The following is a 20,783-nucleotide window of genomic DNA, read 5'->3' on the forward strand; positions in this document are numbered from 1 at the left end:
AGATAGATAGATAGATAGATAGATAGATAGATAGATAGATATACAGATAGATAGATAGATAGTAGATAGATAGGTAGATAGGTAGATAGATAGATGGATAGATAGATAGATAGATAGACGGATAGATAGATAGATAGATATTTATCTTTCTGTCTATCTATCTATCTATCTAAGTGCATACAGAGCCATAATTGGCTTACAGCCCCATTATGATGTCCCAATCATAAAGTCATTCTGTAGGCCTACTGTGACACTCAAACATCCAAGTGAAGTAAAAATAAATAAGACATCAGTTTAATTGAAACGATACAGATTGTTGTGACAGATCGTGGAGTGGGTCCACAGACTAATGGGATAATTCTACTGCAGTGATGAGTGATTGTTAAATCACACCCAACTCTAATTTATTTTTAACTGATCCAACCCTCACTTCACCTCCTCCAACATCACACGAAAGGCTTATTCTGTAAGTGTCCCATTCAAAACTAACCATGCTTTCACTTTCCTTCATCGTGCTGTACCCCGGACACATGAAAGTGTCATAATGCAAAGCATTTAATGATGAACTCGTCCCTCTGAACAGACCCAAGTGATGCTGCATGAGAAGGGGATCTTAAACCTGCAGAGAGGGCTGTGAAATCAGGGGGTTTATAGTATTTAAGAGATGGGTGTGGTTCAAAACATGCTTCATGCCCGGATTTGTGGATCCTTCTGCAATAAGCACCAACCGCGTGATCTGGCTGCCTGTTTCTGAATGATGATATTCAGAGAAAAAAAAAAGAAGAAAAAAAACAGGAACCGTGTGGATAGCTGAGGGCCGCCTCTCATTATACAAAAAAAAAAAATCCTCACAGTCGATCCACTGATGGGCTGATCTCCTCAAGCCAGGAGCCTTTTTGTGTTGCACGCCATTATTTCCCGTGTTATCAGGCAGATTTGTTGACTCTAATTCACCGTCGCTTGTCCTGAAGAAGTGTGTCGGCAGAGGGAGGAGGAGGAGGAAGCCACGGAGAGAGGAAGGAAGCGAGGATAACGTCACGAGAAGCAGAGTCGGAGTAAAAAACGGACCGAATAGTATTTAATGGACAGCGCTTTGATGCGGGCCGGGGGGAGCAGGACCGTGTTTGTTGACGCCGCATTTGGACAAAGATGTGTTTGTTAACTGCTCGGGCGTGAATCAAACAAAACGGGGCAAACATTTCGAGGAGGAAACGGCAGCACGGCAGCAGATTTCATCTTTTTCCCCCCCTCTTCTTCCAGGAGGCTTCACTAAAGCAGATAAATGGAAATGTGTGTAGCCCTCCTCCGTTTGCCTGCTCGCTGAAAGGATTTTTTGGAAACAGCCTAATAATCGCAGCCACACGGAGCTTTTAAGTGGATTTTTTTTAATGAGTGGACAAGATTAAATCCTCCACTGGGCTTTTGTTTTTCCTTCTTCTGGGGACGTTATATTTTCAGTTTTTACACGGCAGGAGGAAAAAAAAAGCAGCATCCAAAGCATCGGGAGAATTAACAGGTAGCCACCCCATTATCAAACCGCGGTGACAGCCGCTGTAGGCCGGCCTATTGAGCGTAAGATGGCTGGGTGATGATGTGCCTATTCGTGGCATCATTTTAGACTAATTTAATTTAAGCTACATCCGCATTTTAGGAGCTCAGCATCTGAAACGAGATGTGGTCAAAGGCCTCCATCTGCTCCGTGCTGATCGATATGTGATGTAGCCTGGCATTCATGGCCTTCCTTTGTGATCATGTATCTCTGAACGCTGCAGGCGGTGAAAGAAAAAAGCCCTCTGGAGTAGCCTGCGTCCTTTTTATATTTGATTCTGGCTTTCTGTCTCTCTTTTACTGCGGCTTTTATTTCCGTCCGGAGCTGCCAGCCCGGGCCTGCATGTGTTAACCAGAGCCGCACATATTCTCTGACATTAACATTTACTCTGTCAAACATGCAGTTGTTGTGTGGGGCTCTGCACTCTCCTCCAGTTGCAGATGTAGCCCATGCCATGTTGGTGTAGATGCACATCGGATGTGCATCCAAAGGGGTGGGGCCAGTCACACTTTGGTAGCTTTGGATTTCTGTCGCCTTGTGTTTAAAAAAAAGGGAGAGAAAAGAAGATACTCCCAGAGAGAGGCCAGTTAACTCCCTTTAAATGTGCAGGCACTTAGCATTATGCTTTATTATAACGTTCACCTTCCTGATCAGCATCATCATGGAGGAGCTCGCCTGCTGCTACAGGCCATATGCATCAATGCAGGTGGAGTCTGCATGATGTGTCTTGTTCACACTGTCCATTGGCATGACTTCAGCACAAATCTGCAGTCGATGCTTGCAGGCAGGCGACAAAAAAAACATGCATCCGAGCATCTGGCTGAACCCATCCAGGCCTGATCTCTGATGCACACCCCCCCAGCTTTTCTCCTCCTCATTGGCTAAATGAGCAGCTGTGCCAGGAGACTGAGACCCGTGATGCACCCCTTTTGGCTTCCATTAGTGCTGTGTGATCCATCTGGCCGTAGGTCCCTCCAGGGAACAGTGACCTACTGTAGCTAATTGCTCTTCTTCCTTTTGCAGCGTGCACTGTATGCATGTTTCTGTGGATTTGAATTCACATGCAAATAGAAGCTCCCTGTTTGAATGTGTAACTGTCAGGAACAGGAAATGCTGCTTCCTACTGAAAGCATGTTGTGATGTACACTATGTGTGACCCCAGTTGGCCCAGAACTAACTGATAACATCTAGTGCCATGTTAGTTTTAGGAGCTGCAGTGCTTCAGATGACATAAAGATGACTGTCATGCATTAGCACAAGTTCTGACTTGATACACAACCTGTAAGTGCAAAGTGTAACAAGTTCCCTCATCTTTAAAGGGAGTGTTCCCTCAGTTATCTGCTGCCTGGTAGCGATGCTGGCTGCTGGATAGCAGCTTAGTCATTACAGATTATTTTCCTCAGTTAAACCAGGCATGGTTGCACAGCCATAAACAGATTACAAGGTTTTTTCTCACTACGTGGGTTCAGTAAACCTTAGAGATTAAAATGTGTGTTTTTTTCTTTTATTATTTATTTCCCAAATCAGGGACAAGCAGTATTTAACGTAAATTATTTTACTTAATTGATTCATTTTTGATAAAAGCAGCCTCTTGGATTACTGGATTATGAAAGCATGTAACCAATCCCAGTCGGCCTCACTACTATACTGTATACATCGCAGTCATTTTGATTAATTATGAGGTGATATTTTATGTAAATCAGAGTCTGAAGTTTTCATATGCCCAACAGGTGAGTGCTCTGATAAATCCAAAATGAGTGAGCTGGAGCAGCTTCGGCAGGAGGCAGAGCAGCTTAGGACCCAGATACGAGTAAGTCTGATGTTTTTATAGTTCAGTCGTCATCTTTAGGATAATTATAGGGATGTATTCACGCTACATGTTTTGTAATTTCTTGTTTTTGCTTCATTCATGATCATCAGGATGCCAGGAAAGCATGTGGAGATTCGACCCTGACACAGGTAAGTGCCACTGAATATCCCAGGTGTTATAGCTCTAACTCGTCTTTAAATGGTTTTAGGGGCTTGATTTTACTGATAAGGTTTTTAGAGGTTGGTGACCATCAATAAATAGAAACACAATAATAAAATCATTGAAGAAACTTTTAAAAACCTTTTATTTAAGTTCTGGTGGTTTTTGGTTTTGTAAGAAATGGATGGTGGATTATTGATGTCTTATATCCAGTTTCCCCCACAGGATCAAGTGTACACATTGTCACTTTAATGTCATCATTCATATATTTATTTTTTACATCTAAATTGAATCATATAATACAATTTAGCATAAAACATGAATTCCCTGTGCTGGTTTAGTGACTTGAGAAGCTTCATTGTAGAACCCTCCATTACACCCTGTTATCAATTAAAAGGTGGTTTTTATTTGATCTAATTCTTTGATTAACCATTCCTCACTAAACTAGATAACTGCTGGTCTGGATCCTGTGGGGCGGATTCAGATGCGGACAAGACGCACTCTCCGGGGCCATCTCGCTAAGATCTACGCCATGCACTGGGGCACTGACTCAAAGTAAGTCTACAGTGTACACCAACATTTTATGTTGTTCATTTATTATGAACCTTTATAATATGGCTCCATACAACAGCCACTTTACATGGGATAATACATTACATTTCAATATGTAAACACATCATTTGTTAGTGCTGGACTGAATGTCATGTTTTCATGTTCCAAGCTTCTATTGAGGTTTTTGAATGAAGCGTTTGTCATCACCCTAAAAAAAAAGCCTCAAACAAAATCTTATATTTGAATAAAGTGAGTTAGCCTTTTTTATTAAATCAACTTTCTTAAATGAGTAGAACTCGTCAGTTTTGTCAACATGAATGCATTTAAGCAGCAGGCTGATCCAAAAAGAATGAGAATGATGAAATAATAACAACGTTAAGCTACAACAGAAACTGCGCTCTGGAGTTCCTGGAAATGTTTGGATCATATACGAGTTGGAAACAATCCTACACAGCCTCCACTGGAATCTAATTCTACAAATAGAATACCAGTAATATCCATGTAGCCAAATCTTTGACTGTGGATTAGAAGTTCAACATTAGGAATGCAGCGTCAAACTGTTCACTAGCCCTATATTTGTAATAATCGTACTAAAGTGATACGGTTAGGGTCAGGGGGTAGTGTTAGGGTTTATATAAGCCTATTTGCTGTGGAATTCGGCACTGATAGTTGAAAAAAATATCAGACCGGGAAACATAGGACCCTTTCTGTGAAAAGCACATACAAAGCGGGAAACGTAGGACCCAGGGAACATAGGACCCAGAGAACATAGGACCGAGGGAACATAGGACCCAGGGAACATAGGACCCAGGGAACATAGGACCCAGGGAACATAGGACCCAGGGAACATAGGACCCAGGGAACATAGGACCCAGGGAACATAGGACCCAGGGAACGTAGGACCCAGGGAACATAGGACCGAGGGAACATAGGACCCAGGGAACACAGGACCGAGGGAACACAGGACCCAGGGAACATAGGACCCAGGGAACATAGGACCCAGGGAACATAGGACCCAGGGAACATAGGACCCAGGGAACATAGGACCCAGGGAACGTAGGACCCAGGGAACATAGGACCCAGGGAACATAGGACCCAGAGAACATAGGACCCAGAGAACATAGGACCCAGGGAACATAGGACTCAGGGAACATAGGACCCAGGGAACATAAGTGCGGCCCCGTGCAAGCTAGCTAGCCTTTCTGAAAAGTGATAGCTTGAACTACTATAGGTCTGCCTGTTTATATCCACTCTGCTGTATGTTTAGGGCAAAATAGCGAATGTTAGCATGCTAACGTGGGTCAACATTACACTGCTTCACATCAGCATGTTAGCATCGTCAATGTGATAGTATTTTTATTTATCTATTTATTACCCTTTATTTAACCAGGAATATTCCCGTTGAGATTTAAAATCTCTTTCAGAGGGAGTCCTGGCCAAGACAGCAGCATAAACATACGAGTTTCACATTTAAAACCAAAACAACACACAACTAAACATGACAAACAACTAAACATGATGAATCAACAAAATAAAACATTAAAAATAAAAAAGCAGATCAGTGTTTAGAGATAGTACATGTGCAAATTGTATTCAAAAAGTCCTTAATCCTGCTTTTGAAATGGTCCATGCTGAGGAATTCCAGTTTGAAATGATCCTGGAGTTTATTCCAAGATAGGGGTGCTAAATATTTAAAAGCACTTTCACAAAACACAGTGTTGGTTCGAGGAACACTGAACATAATCAGGCTGCTGGAGCGGGTTGTGCAGGTTCTGGAGTTTCTAGCATGCTGACCTATGAAACTAACACTGGCGCGGTAATGGAATGACAGCTAATGAGAGTCGACTGTAAATTTATTCCAAATAATGAACACTAACTAAATGTCGACTGATTGAAACGTTTGAATGTTTGTCTCCATAGGCTTCTGGTTAGTGCCTCTCAAGATGGAAAACTGATCATCTGGGATAGCTACACCACTAACAAGGTAAAGTCAGTCAGAAATCCTTCTCATCATCTGGATAAATGGTGCCGCTTTGCCTCCGTCTGAACTGGAAGTGAAAGTGGAGTAAAGTCTCTTGTAGGCGTGTGGTTGACTCATACCAGGTTTCTTTGCAATGACTGCCATGACTTATTCTAACATTTACAGTAGAATTAGATATTTAGTGTTGATACTTGTGCTTCTATTCCAAAACTTAAATGTCTGCTGCTTTCTAAACACCATCCTAGATACACGCCATCCCGCTGCGTTCCTCCTGGGTGATGACCTGTGCATACGCCCCCTCTGGGAACTATGTGGCCTGCGGAGGCCTGGACAACATCTGCTCCATCTACTGCTTGAAGACTCGCGAGGGCAACGTCAGGGTCAGCAGGGAGCTACCTGGCCACACAGGTGAGAGAACATTGCACTCTATTTCAGTCCGTCTCTTCCTGCCGTTTCACACGAGCATGCTGCAGTTCCCTGCCTCGTGGGAAAGCTCTACTCCCAAACCCCTAAACAATGAAGATTTAATTTACATGGTTAATTAATCGCAGGGCAGCGCTGTCTTAATGAGCTGAGACTCCATCAACCATTTTGTGACACTGTAGCTACATAATATCAGGATGTCTCTGTCGTGTGTTCATAGCGATAAGCTTTATGAACAACAGAGAGTGCGCTGTAGACTTTTTTTGCCCATGTTTTGCCTCTCAGGCTTCAAACAGTCTGCTTTACGTCATTGGTGGTTGTATGTCTGCTTCTGTATTGGGGCTGAATGGAGCCTGAGAGGGAGGCCACAGGCACTTATGGGTTATAAAAATCAATTAAACTTAAAATATGTTAGAATTGAACATTAATCAAATGAGACTTTAAAGGTCCTATATTGTAACAAGTGAGATTTTCATGTCTTTTTTGATAGTAAAGCAGGTCAGTGTACTATATAAATACTGTGAAAGCATCAAAATGCTCAATACACAGAGAAAAACACACAGCCCGTATTCAGAAACTGTGCCTTTAGATGAGCCGTCAGGACTTTTGTATAGTTGTGTTGTCACAATTGTATTATATACAGCTGGAAAGTGCCATCACAGTCTTTCCCCGGCTGCAGTGATGGGGCACAAACGTCAAGAGTGCAGATGCAGAAGACCCGGAAACTCTGACCAATCAGGGCAGACTGGGCTTTTTCTGGAGGGGGGCTTAAAGAGACAGGCGCTAAAACGGAGCGTTTCAGACAGAGGGTGAATACAGGTTTATTCAGACAGACAGTAAGAAAAAAATTGTGTTTTTCAAACATTAAAGCATCTAAACATGTTCTAGTAGAAACCCAAATATAATGATATAGTAAACATAACATGAGACAATGAAATTAGCATAATACGGGACCTTTTTAAAGGACATTGTTCTTTTAGGGAAAGATGCATCAGGTAAAAGTATCAGGTGTCTATCAAGGTCTACATAACAGAATGCTCAATAACCAATTTCATCACAAAATGTTATTTGCTATATCAATATAAATCTATATAAAAGCATCTGCGTCGTATCTTTCGCCGTTACGTTTTGTACATTCAGTGTAACTATATTCCTGTTCCATGCTTATTGTATAACAGTAGACACTAGTAATGCCACTCTTCTATCACCTACTCTAAAAATAAATCTTAATATGTATATATGCAGATCCCCTATTAATAGGTGATCTGTTTCATTCAGTTCCACAACACAATCTCACACAAACACCTGCTCTCTGTTCTCTCAGGTTACCTCTCATGTTGCCGTTTCATTGATGACAATCAAATCATCACAAGTTCAGGAGACACAACATGGTGAGATCAAAACAAAGACAGTGTTCAGTGCAAACATGTTTTCCTGAGCGGATCAGTGTGTAACTCTGGACTCTTTGCCCCAGCGCGCTGTGGGACATCGAGACGAGTCAGCAGACCACGGTTTTCTCGGGCCACAGCGGTGATGTCATGAGTTTGTCCCTGTCGCCCGACCTCCGCACCTTTGTGTCCGGAGCCTGCGACGCCTCGGTCAAACTGTGGGACATCAGAGACAGCATGTGCCGGCAGACCTTCACAGGCCACGAGTCGGACATCAATGCCATCTGTGTGAGTGTGCTGAGGCTTGTGACCAAACTACAAGTGTTCAAATATGTGTCTTTATTCATACTATTTTTATCCGGGGTCGCAGTTTAGAGGGGTCAATTTTTACATATGAAGCTCAGATAATTCATCAAGGGAATTACTACTCAGCCTGTAGTTATTTTATATTTTCTTGCATATTTTTCTTCATTCCGAAGCTTTGGAGGGGCTTTATAAAGTCTTAAAAAATAACCCTAAATAAAAGAAATACACATACACATACATGCATTAAAATATTCTAAATAATAGTATATAGTATTATATGAATAATCTTTAAAGTAAGCCAATAAGTGGATAGTAAAACTGTGGGTCAACCAAGCCCCAACCACGACGACCTCATGGTTGATCCAATAAGGAAGTGCCAAAAATGGCAGTTCTCCAAGTGTCCACTAGGTGCAGGCTTGTTATAATAGAGCAGTTTCTCATTGACCCCCATGTTAAACAGGCTGTTTTCACTGCATAATTGAACCTATTTAAGGCCCGTTACAAAAAAAAACATTCTAATCTGTATATTTAGGTCATATCTCCATGACAACACTGAGGGGATGAATTTTTTTTGTACCGGGCTAGTTTTCATTTTATTGGAGGTTAAAGTTTATGAATAATTAGGGGCGCTGGCCCTCACTTCTCCTCGGAGGTATACATCAGCCAGATGGACGTATCTCCCTCCCCCCAACGTCACATCAATGCCCTTTTATGGTAAGAGGAAATGAGGCGGACTCAAAGTCAAGATGGCCAGTCCGGTAGGGGAAGACGATTGGATCAAGTTGAGAGAACGGGCCTCGACGGAGAGGCTACGACGATTTTTTTTGTTTTTTACAGTCTATGGCACATTTGTCAAACTGATCCAATAAAGAGCATCTGTGGCTGAAGGTTTTCATTCCAACCAAGCAACACGCACACCTGATCCAACAAATCAACTGTGTGAAGGCAATTCAGGTGACTGAGTAAGTCTAGTCAGGTGTGTTCTTGCTTGGTTGGAATGAAAATCTGCAGCTACAGCGGCCCTTTACTGGATCAGTTTGACACCCCTAGTCTATGGGGTCAATACATGCTGACAGAAAATAAATATAACAATATCAAGACACATTATGTAATCCCGGTAACAAACCTGATCGGGCCAATAATAGAACGAAATTGAAAATAAACTGTTTTTGTGCACAATGTGTTAATTATAAATTCCCAATGTCTGTCCCTGGTATCAGTCCACCCGTGGTCTAAAGTGGCGGTCCATCCCTCCTGTGTACTCTATACTATCATAAGAGCAGCTCCAGGATTTGTCTTCAGTGATGTCACACACTGTCTCCAGCTTTTTTTTGTGGGGGGTGTTATCTAAAGTGGGAGCTGTTTTCTGTCGTATGAGGGCGTCACTTTCACCTTGTGTCTCGTTGAGAGTATCTAGATGTATCTCATCCATCTTCCTGTGATCCTCAGTTCTTTCCCAACGGCAGCGCCTTTGCCACGGGCTCAGACGACGCCACCTGCAGGCTGTTCGACCTGCGTGCAGATCAGGAGCTCAGCCTCTACTGCCATGACAACATCATTTGTGGCATCACCTCCGTGGCTTTCTCACGCTCTGGCCGTTTGCTGCTGGCTGGTTACGATGACTTTAACTGCAACATCTGGGACGCCATGAAGGGAGACAGAGCAGGTGGGTGGCACGGGCGAGAGAAAACAGCTGTAAAGTGGTGTGATGTCAAAGAGTAGGTTGAAAAAGAGGATTATATTAATTGTGGAATTACTTAATCCAGACATGAGAGAACTGACACATTATTTGTAGTCTTTTCTAATTATTGATGAAACGTTACTTTACACCGTTCTTTTTCATAGGGACGATAATAGCTGTGTAACTTCTATATATTAAGGGTTATAGGATGTTTATCAAAACATTGAAAGGTCCCATATGATGCTCATTTTCAGGTTCATAATGGGTTTCTACTAGAACATGTTTACATGTTTTAATGTTCAAAGTACACATTATTTATCATACTGTCTGTCTGCATATACCCCTGTCTGAAACACTCCATTTTAACGCCTTTCTCTTTAAGACCCCTGCCAAAAAAAGCCCAGTTTGCGGTCCTGACGGCTCCTTTAAGGGCACAACTTTTGAATATAGGCTGTGTGCATTTCTGTGGATTGTTCTGATACATCACAGTATTTATACAACACCTTAACCTGCTTGATAATTGAAAAATATATATATATTTTTTACAATATGGAACCTTTAAAGACATAATGCTCACTTTCACTCTGCAATTCAGAGGCTAATTCACTCGTTTTTAAAGAATAAATGCTCATATTAATGTACAGAACAACTTAAGTGCAGTTATACCACGTAGATTTCAAATAAATTTCAGGGTAATGTATCCAACTGTGATACAGGATTAAGCACTATGGAGCTGTATTTTCCTACAAATTAATCAACCAATTTGGGACTTAAGTCAAAATGTATTTTTTTGTTTTTACTGAAACAAAAAACATTAATTATCATAATGTGTCTCCATAGTTGTAAACAAATGTTCATTGTATACATAAATTGTGATTTATAATTGGAAACTGAGAATTTGAACCTGCCCAATACAATATAAAATCCTCATGATATTGATTTACACAACTAACGTGTTTGGGAAAATAGAGCCCTGTGCCAGACTTCCAAGTGAGTTCGCACATCTCAAAGCTCTTTTTGTTCAAAAAAAAAAAAGTTCATGTTCAAACAGCCTACCTTGTGTTTCAAGTCAAAGCAGTAATCAACACAAGGTCGCTGTGTTCCGTGTGGTTAAGTTTCAGTGCATTCTGGAGAGCAAAAACATTTTACACTAACAAGTCTTCTTTTGTTCATCCTCGTCCACCCTGCAGGGGTCCTGGCCGGCCATGACAATCGTGTGAGCTGTCTGGGTGTGACGGATGACGGTATGGCGGTGAGCACCGGGTCCTGGGACAGCTTCCTAAAGATCTGGAATTGAGTTGCGCACATGAACGGCAAACATACACACACACATCCGACAGACAGACACCGCTCCCATCTTGGGACACAGTTTGCACCCTGTATTCACTGTATGTAAGATTCAACAGACAAACTGCAACATTGTACTGTACATAATATATATGACTTAGGTATGAGTTTATACATATACACACACACACACACACACACACACACACACACACACACACACACACACACACACACACACACACACACACACACACACACACACACACACACACACACACACACACACACACACACACACACAGTATGCAGGACAAAAACCTGAACACATGCCCACACTACCTACAACTGATTTAAGTACATCGCCACACACACACACACACACACGATCTGTAAAATGTAAAAAAATACAGTTGAATCTTCAGCTGTTAAAATAAAAAAAAAACACAAATGCCACTATTACCTGAAGCCTTTTAACCACACACACACACACACACACACACACACACACACACACACACACACACACACACACACACACACACACACACACACACACACACACACACACACACACACACACACACACACACACACACACACACACACACACACACACACACACACGCACACACACGTTTTCCTGAGAGACACTGCTCCTCGAGTTAAACAGGGGGAGAAGATGTTATTGGACAATTCTGTCTTTGTTTACAATGAAGTCCAAAATGCACTTCAGATAAAAATTTTCTGTGCTATTTTTGTCTCAGTACCACATGTATCTCAACGATGCTAATAGGAAGAAGGAATGGTTGTGGGAAGAGAACATGAATCCATTTACACTGAAATCAAAAACATTGACACAGGATGAGCTGATTATCGATAGAGTCCAAGGAAGAGATCAACTCTTATTGTCGTCTGGCTCCAGAAACATCATGTAGTCACTGTTTTTATAGATATGTACCCCCCCCCCCCCCCCCCCCCCCACATACAGTACATCTGCTCTTAAGTATTTGTTTTATTCTCTTTTCTTTTTTTTACTTATTTGATTCATGTTCTCCCTGTGTGCCTCAGATACACTTTAAGGATTATTAATAGAGAATATTGAAGTTAAATTGACAACAAAAAAAAGATCTGAGATTCAAAAGGTGGGTGAAAAAAAAAAGCATTATATGACGCATCTTAATAAAGCAGGAGCCAGTACTCATACTTTGACTTTGTCAATGTATTATCTGGACATTACGATGGTATAATTGTACATAATATTAATAAATAATAGCCTCTCCTGCCAGTTATTGTGGTTTCTTTATTCACGCCCTTGGAAAGTGATCCACTCAATAGAAAAGTGTGCATTCAGGTGCAGGTTGGCCTGGTATCTGACTTAAAAATGTTTGTTCTGGAACTGAATGACAACACATACAGTACATTTTAGCACACATTCTGTTTATTTTTATCTTACAATAGTGGTTAGCACTGTCGCCTCACAGCAAGGAGGTTCCAGGTTCGCATCCCGGTCTGGGCCTTTCTGTGTGGAGTTTGCATGTTCTCCATGTGTCTGCGTGGGTTTTCTCCGGGTTCCTCCCACAGTCCAAAGACATGCTCGTGTTAGGTTCATTGATGACTCTAAAATTGCCCGTAGGTGTGAATGGTTGTCTGTCTCTGTTCGTCTCTATGTGCCCTGTGATAGACTGGCATCCTGTCCAGCGTGTACCCAGCCTCACGCCCAATGTCAGCTGGGATTGGCTCCAGCACCCCCCCGCGACCCCGACCCCGACATAAGCGGTTGAAGATGAATGAATGAATGAATGAATAAAACATGCATCACAAACGTCTTAAGAAAGAAAGACCCTTTCAAAATCTCTTCAAGTGAAATTTTGTTTAGTGATTTCTTTTAGAGCTAACATGCTTAATTTGTTTGAGTTATCTAATGTTTTCTCTTGTTAAGCTGTTCTTTATTAATAACAGAATGTTCTGGCAAATAGTGCCACAAAATTACACATAACAAACAAAGAAAAAGAGGCAAAAGTTTGGTATGAAGAGTGAAAAGAGTTTGTGTGATTTAAAAAAGATCCTATTCAAAATCAGTATTAAAAACAACAAAATACAAAGTTTAAGGTTACAGTTTAACACCTGACGGGATACAGCATTATGGTGCCTAAATAGTGACCTGTTTAATCAGAAATGTGTGTAAAGAATGTGACCCTTTACATTCACCAGTGACGTATCTCAGAGGATATAAATCCATTAACCCTGATCTGTGTTTCTACAGTAAAACATAAATCATTTATATTCAGGTCACTGAAAGGTTATTTGATATCTTTAAAAAGCATTGGCCATTGTTTGAGCGTAGCTCACTGTTTTCCTTTCCTGTTGATTGAGGGTAAACAAAGGTTTCATACAGGAAGAGATTTAGCTTAAATATATATATATATTTTTTTTTAACCTTCAGTCACCAGGAGGAGCTGCATCTCAGGTTCACAGAATCTGGATACAGGGGGCTTATTTAAAGCCTTAAGGCAATTAATTGCTGGATGTGAAACTAGGTCCAATGTGAAGTGGGATTTCTGACTTTCTTTAAGGGAAAGTAATGTTTAAAGTGGTGCTATTTATGTCCCACAAATCCAGGGACAACAGGACCACGCTGATTTTAGCACCATCATGTGGTTAAACACAGGTATGTATTTCATCTTCACTGCTGTATTGTTGAAGGACCTGCACACCCACAGTAAATCCTACAAGTCATCTTTATTATTCTGCCTGAAAACCATTGACATCTATACTCTGATGATGACACCTTTATATATTCGTACAAGGAAGTCAGGTGACCGCATAATCCCAGCGAAGCTCTGCCCACCTTCAAAGTTTATGTAATGTAGTTCATAGAAATTCAAATCTATTGTATAAAGGGACCTTTTTCACAACACGAAGAAACAAAACAAGACTGAGATTAAAGTATTTTATTTTTCAAACAATTCTGTATTAAGACATGAATTCATTCAACACAATCTTTTGAAAGTTTAAAGTTTACCAGTCTATGAAATACAATCTGGAGTTAACCTCTCACAAGAAACACAGACGCGCGCACGCACACACACACACTAAAACATTGCAAAAGATGTTTACCGTCTTAAAAAAAGAAAAACATATTGAAAAACAAGAATAGATATTGTAGTTTTGTCCAAAAATCCACGTCGTCTTAGAGCTCCCCAAGTTTGATTTGCCTCGCTCTCAGCTACAGCTGCTAATCCATTCACACGTAATGATTAAAAAGATAAGCTATGAGAGAGGAGTGGCTCATCAGAATATTTGAGTTTGTGAAGGCGGTTTCTGGGATTTCATTACAGCAAAACGAGAACAAGCATCCCAATTGTGATTGTGTTTAGCAGAGAGAGAAGCAGTTTCTTGTGATTACAAACCGAAGTACAAATACAGAACGACTTTTGTTAAAAGCGACACACAAACCAGCCTACATTCAGTCTGCCGAAGGCCACTGAACAGTCACTTCCTGTAGGTCACACTGAGATTTGTTCAAATGCTCGTATTGCTTTTGTAGAAGAAACCGTCTCTCAGGACGATGACATTTCTACAGTTCTACTCCTTCAGTGCTTCAGTGTTCTACAACTTTGTGCATCTCTGCTGCTCAGAGCCGCGTGACGTGAACTCGATTCAATCAAACTAATGAGTTTTGAGGTTCTTTTAATGGCTCTCGGCACAAAAGGAAATAGCACTTTTACACCTACAGGTGCTTTTAGGGGAATCAACAATCAGAACTTCTCTGTTAATGTGTTGCAATATGCACCCCATTAAAACAAATTTCCTCTGCAATAACAAGCTCAATATTTGGAAGTGACTGCCTCAATCAAGTTGATGACATCTTGTATTACTTCACCCAAAAACTACACATCACAATTTTACAACATTGTTGAGATTATTTCTTTATTAAACCTAAAACAAAACATGTTTTTGTCTCTACTAAGTCAAGTTATTTACTTGCAATGCTATCCAGAAACACAACTGTCAACACAATTCAGACAATAAAGATGACTGCATAAATAAGATGCAATGGTATTTTGCCTTATTTTTTAGTTAGACATGTTATCTTATTTAACTGCAAATAAAGTTGTTTGATGTGCCTGGCTAAGCTTGTGCACCGCAGCCGAGGTAGAAATACGGTTAAGTATTCCAAGTACATGTTATAAAATGCAACATGAGTATGTGTGTTAAAGGAGCAGTCCACCGATTTTACACATCAGTCTGTTTCAGTTTCAGTGGGCCTCATTCACCGCCCGTTCTTACGAAGAAATTTCTTCCTAAAACCTGCTTAGTCTTCAGTTTCACTCACACTGACTCAAGTGACATCCCTCATGCAAAAGGCTTTATACAACCTTTTTTGTCCCACGTATGCAGTAGTTCTCCAAGTCGCGTAAACCGACTGATGTGTAAAGTCAGTTGAGTTCTCCTTCACTTTCATACCTGGTGACCAAAACACAGAAAACTTAAGTATCAAGAAATGATAACTGACCAATTGTCTTTTGTCTATACTCTGTAATTGTCACTAATTGATCCGATGCAAATTTAACTTTTTTTAATACCAAAGCCAAGAGCCAATGACCTCTCGTCAAAGGCCATCATGCCCTTCGAATTGCCACTGCACTGCCTGTGTCATGTTTTCTGTCATCACCTGAGCAAATTTACAGCCTGTCAACCCCACACGGGCAATTTACACTAGCTCCTCCACCAAACTGTGAGCCACCACGAGTTTTCGACTCGGCTCAGACTCTCCTGGTTACAAGAAGACAAGACGTTATTTTTACGTCTACATAAGTGAAACGACAGAAATGCTGCAGTAATTGACAGTTTACATACACACAACTGTCTCAGCTGACTACTCGTTTCACTAGAGCCAACTACTTCAACTTATACATACAAGTTTGACGACTGCTGAGTAAATGAGGAAAAAAACAAATTTACACTCAATTCTAACTTTGATCACTCTGCCTTAAAATACATTGTGCTTTGATTAATAGAGCAGTACACATTTTCATATAAATACAAATCTGTCTTATAGATGTACATTCACTTTGATTTCTCAATATAGACTAATTTACATATTTTATAAAATAGGCTTCTCCTCAGAATATATCAAGCTACTTTCCCCACTACGAGATTTCACAACCGACGTCATTAAAGAATAAAGCGCTCATCTCATCCTCGCTGCTTTCCTACATTTTCTGAGCAGGCATCACACACACACAGATATTGAATTTTGATCTGTGCACAAGTACTAAGTTTTCTCTACAAACACGGTTCATACGTATGGCTTTTCACTGTGCTGGCTCCCACTGTGAGTAGATCCTTTACGCGTTAAATTGGATTGGTGTTAACTTGTTATTGCAACTTTCGGAATACATTATAGTGGGTTGATCACTTTTAGGTGATATCGGTGGTGGTGCCAAAAAAGCAATTCAAGTCTATCTACGGGATATTCTGGAGTGGACTTAAGCGCACTTAAGTGACACAGGTCATAAATCATCTTATTATTATTACTACGGGAGCGAATGAAGTTGTGTTTTGGGGGTGGGTGGGGGAGGGGGGCTCATAACCTATCCATACACCACTCATCTTCCCAACTCCAAGGCACTGCTTTAAACTGTAAACATGGCAGATTGATAAAAAATTATGATTTGACCATAAAAAGCACGGGTGCCAAAGCTCCTGGTGGATTGTATTTGTGACATTTGAAATTCAAGTCATGGCACGCAACAGAGAATAAAAACACATTCGCTTAAAGGGGAAAACAACTTTGATACAGTACTATATACTCTATTTCAATGGCTTACATGCACACCAAGTATCTGTATATATGTTAATGTGTGTTTACTTAAGTGAAAGTGCTTTCCATGCCCATATACAGTTTGTTTTATACTCTCACCATAAAATGAACCATCTTTTAATATAATCTTTGATTAAACACTCTCTGCCCTGATCAGATACTGTACTCTTAATAGCTTTCTTCCTGTATGAAAAAAATCTTGTTAGGGACTATTTGCAGACCCATTCATCACTAGCCAAGATTCCTTTTTATAATAACCAAAAGCTTTTTACACTGGCAGCTTCACAAAAAAAAAAAATTACAGTTGCGTTTTACAAGTTAGCTTCTTTTTATATGCAGATGAAGTAAATGCTAAAAGAAATGTAGACATTTTCCCAACGACTCCATGCTGATAAGATGAACGATAGGAGCGAAGAAATGCCACCTTGACTTTAAAATGTCCACCTCTTGATGTTGTAACACTGTGAATCACTGAATGAAAAGCTTGATTGATGTGTTGACAAACCTGCTGCAGAGCTACTTCCTGATAATGCTGCGTCATCATTTTACCGTACTGCCTGGTGTATGAGAGAACACAGAGTCTCCCTCATGCAGCTGCCTAACCAAAGCAGACAGTTAATGTCCACAAAGGGGGAGAAAATAAAACAATGTACTACTTAAAAACACTGTAACGATCAAAAAGAAATCGCAAGCAGCTTATTAAGCATGATACTACAACATTAGTGAAAAGGCAGCTGACTTTTTGGATGTATGTACAGGAAGGAACATTGGCTAGTGATCTGTAGGAAGAGTTTCTTCTCAAGTCTTTGTAGTCGCAATTCAGCTCTATTCCCTTCGGCCTCGATTCATAACCCATGTTGCCGAATTTGCTGTGAACTTTGGCAGGATTTATAGATATGAAATATATTAAGTCTCATGTGTTCCAGCTGTCTTCTCCAAAGGGTCAGATAAGATGGAGTTCTCTGTGGTATTGCAGAGTCACCCTACATTAAATCTTCTCACTAGCCTGACCCTGATAATGAACTGTACCCCACTACACGCTGTTCTACTGCAATCCCCTGAACAAACACCTCTCACAAAAAGATCTAACACACTAACCGAATGGTCTAAGAACTGAAATATAATACAGTAGAGTAGATCACTGTCTTAGGAGGGTGAAAGGACCACAGATCACGGTGGCACACCCCCTCCACCCATTTCCACGTTTCTCCAAGATCCTCCTTTACTGACAAATCTCCTCTTTCCTCCCAGGTGTCATCATACTCCCTAACACTACCAGCAAGATACACAAACGCCCCTCTTCAAACAAAGACCCCACAGAATAGCATATATTGCAATATAATGGCAATATAATTACAGTAAAATCAGGAATACCAGCAGGCTAATACCAATACAGAATCACTACATATAAATAACAAATTGTTGTATTTTGTAAATCTATGAAAACAAAACAAAAAAAGTTTAGATACAAGCCTGGTGAGTCAAATAATAAATGGCTTTTACCTAAACCGTAGAAAAAAAGGCAAAGCAGGAGATTTCACATTACTGATTCTGAGTACTGCACATTTATGATACTTCTGATTTTTTTTTTTTTTTTACTATTTACTAATTTTTTAAACTGAAATCTATTTTTTGCTTCATAAAGCATTCGATGTTTACTTGCTGTGATTAAGAGTTGCAACATCATTTGCCATTCAGGCCAGACAAAGTTAGTGAAAGCTGAACTTCAGGTTACGGTCTACTATACAGAACTGAAAATACTTCAACAAGCTACGTTGTCCTGACTTTAATGTCCCATCGTAATATGTTTTGTACTAAATCCTTCCTTTAGCCTCCCTGAAATTGCGGGAGCCCCAAAAACAATAGGGGGTCCACAAACTACTGCCGATGGGCGTTCCAGCGTTTTATCATGTGACGTCCATGTATCAGGTGGCCGAATGGAGGCTATATAAGAGGCTTGCAAATGATTCAGCTCTAAGTGTAAGGTGCTACCTATTTACAGCTTCATTTCAACATACAGGTAAATAATGCCTTCTTCAAAACGTACTGTAGAACCATCAAGGAATGTTTTTAACATACTTCACAATAGGAACTAAATAGTTACGACTGAACACGGGTCCACCAAGTAAAGTAAATCAAGACTTGAATATTTACAGTACAAATCAATAGATGGTATTAACATTTGAAGCTCATCAGTGATTTTTCATGATGATTCCAAGGAAAATGTTATCAGGGGACCTTTGTATAAATTGTGTCTTAAGGAGTGTACATGTAAGCTGGAATGGGTTGAAAGATTGTTTTGTATATGTGTGTGTTTGAGAGTATGCGTAGGTGTCTTAGGAGTATAAGTGTGTGAGCGTGTGAGCGGTTTTTCGCAATTGTGTGCATGCGTTTGTGAGGATTTTGGATGCACCTTCTTCTCCAAAGCCTGCTGGGTTCTACACACTCACACACACACTGACCAGAGCAACTGTTCCCTTCACCAGTTCATGATGCAGTTTCTGTTCAATGTCATGAAGTAAACCTGGCTGCTGCCTCCAGACCGCACCGACGCAAAGAACACCTAAGGAAACACACAGAAACAAAAGGACATGCATGTGTCTATGGGGACTAACATCATCACACATGAATACAACTGGAATCCACAAGAGTCTCAGCATTCCAGGGATACTCAATTGCAGAAATATGCAGAAATATTCAAATACACCATTTTAGAATTGGCAAAACATTTTATACAGCATGAGAAAAACTGCAATGGTTTTTGCCCCATACTGTGTCAGATTATCATAAAGTTGGCAAGTCTGTAAAGGGGAGGCTCATACCCATAGAATCAATTTTCCTTTGGCTATCTTGAGGTGAGGGGTAAAGGGATCCCTTTGAAAATGACCATGCCAGTTTTTCCCCTCACCTAAATGTAGTCTAACTTTGGAGCATTATTTAGGCCCCTTCAGGCTAGCATGATGTGGTTCCAGTGTGCCAATGGGTTCCTTAGATTAGCCTGTGAATGTTCTCATTCGTCCAGGTCATCATTATCCTCAAAGGAATTTCAGTCAAAAGCAACTGGACTGGTTGTTTGTCTAGGAAGACGTTTCACCTCTCATCCAAGAGGCTTCATCAGTTCATGTACGCATCTGACCAGGCTGGGACTGGACCAGGACCAAGCTGGGACTGGTCCAACTAACTGGTGTGAGATCCAGGTATTTAACCTCTCACAAGGCCGATGATGTCACTGGAACCTTTTGTGGTCCAAGTGCCAACGACCGTCGTTACAGTGGCAGTCGTTGGTGGGAAGTTGGTTTGGACTTCGTTAGTTCTATATTGAGTCTTAACGACAGTTGTTGGGGTCACAGGAGGCCATGTGTGAACAGTTGTTTTTTGAGGTTAGATTGTTGAATCGGTGTCTCAGACCTCCTCCTATGTTTCGCTAAACAGAGGAGGAGGTCTGAGACACCACTTATCTCCAATTTACAATGCTGCCCTTTCATCCCTTCCCAGGAGATGCAACAATCTAACCTCAAAGAACAACTGTTCACAAATGGCCTCCTGTGACTCCAACGACTGTCGTTCAGACTCAATAGAGCACTAACGAAGTCAAAACCAACTTCCCACCAACAACTGCCACTCTAACGACGGGCGTGGGCATTTGGAGCACAAAGGGTTCCAGTGACATCATTGGCCTTGTGAGAGGTTAAACACCTGGATCTCCACACCAGTTAGTTGGTCCAGTCCCAGCCTGGTCAGATACGTACATGAACTGATGAAGTCTCTTGGATGAGAGGTGAAACGTCTTCCTAGACAAATAACCACTCCAGTTGCT

General features: G+C 40.9%; 2 protein-coding genes across 4 annotated transcripts in view; one reads left to right on the forward strand and one right to left on the reverse strand.

Moving 5' to 3' along the window:
* The first annotated feature begins 881 nt into the window (after positions 1 to 881).
* gnb2 (guanine nucleotide binding protein (G protein), beta polypeptide 2) lies at positions 882 to 12,386 on the forward strand. The gene is made up of 10 exons (XM_083927497.1): positions 882 to 1,516; positions 3,280 to 3,359; positions 3,470 to 3,508; positions 3,967 to 4,073; positions 5,991 to 6,054; positions 6,297 to 6,459; positions 7,799 to 7,865; positions 7,949 to 8,150; positions 9,618 to 9,834; positions 11,040 to 12,386. Exons 2-10 carry the CDS (start codon positions 3,303 to 3,305, stop codon positions 11,144 to 11,146), a joined length of 1,023 nt encoding a protein of 340 aa, XP_083783623.1. The 5' UTR covers positions 882 to 1,516; positions 3,280 to 3,302; the 3' UTR covers positions 11,147 to 12,386.
* A 1,695-nt stretch (positions 12,387 to 14,081) lies between these two features.
* Positions 14,082 to 20,783, reverse strand: part of mink1 (misshapen-like kinase 1) — a 36,257-nt gene continuing 29,555 nt past the window's right edge. For all 3 annotated transcript variants that reach the window (XM_083926713.1, XM_083926712.1, XM_083926711.1), the window contains one exon: positions 14,082 to 19,529. In XM_083926713.1, the coding sequence (XP_083782839.1) occupies positions 19,446 to 19,529 (84 nt within the window). In that variant the 3' untranslated portion in view covers positions 14,082 to 19,445. The remainder of the gene's footprint in view (positions 19,530 to 20,783) is intronic.

The sequence above is a fragment of the Echiichthys vipera genome, assembly GCF_963691815.1.
Source record: "Echiichthys vipera genome assembly, chromosome: 14".
NCBI classification, from domain to species: domain Eukaryota; kingdom Metazoa; phylum Chordata; class Actinopteri; order Perciformes; family Trachinidae; genus Echiichthys; species Echiichthys vipera.

What these genes read in the sequence shown, in the direction of transcription:
- gnb2 (XM_083927497.1), top strand. Translation starts at nt 3,303, where the DNA reads ATGAGTGAGCTGGAGCAGCTTCGGCAGGAGGCAGAGCAGCTTAGGACC. An exon ending in GGAGCTACCTGGCCACACAG is followed by an intron (nt 6,460 to 7,798) that starts GTGAGAGAACAT and finishes CTGTTCTCTCAG; the next exon opens with GTTACCTCTCATGTTGCCGT. An exon ending in CATGAAGGGAGACAGAGCAG is followed by an intron (nt 9,835 to 11,039) that starts GTGGGTGGCACG and finishes TCCACCCTGCAG; the next exon opens with GGGTCCTGGCCGGCCATGAC.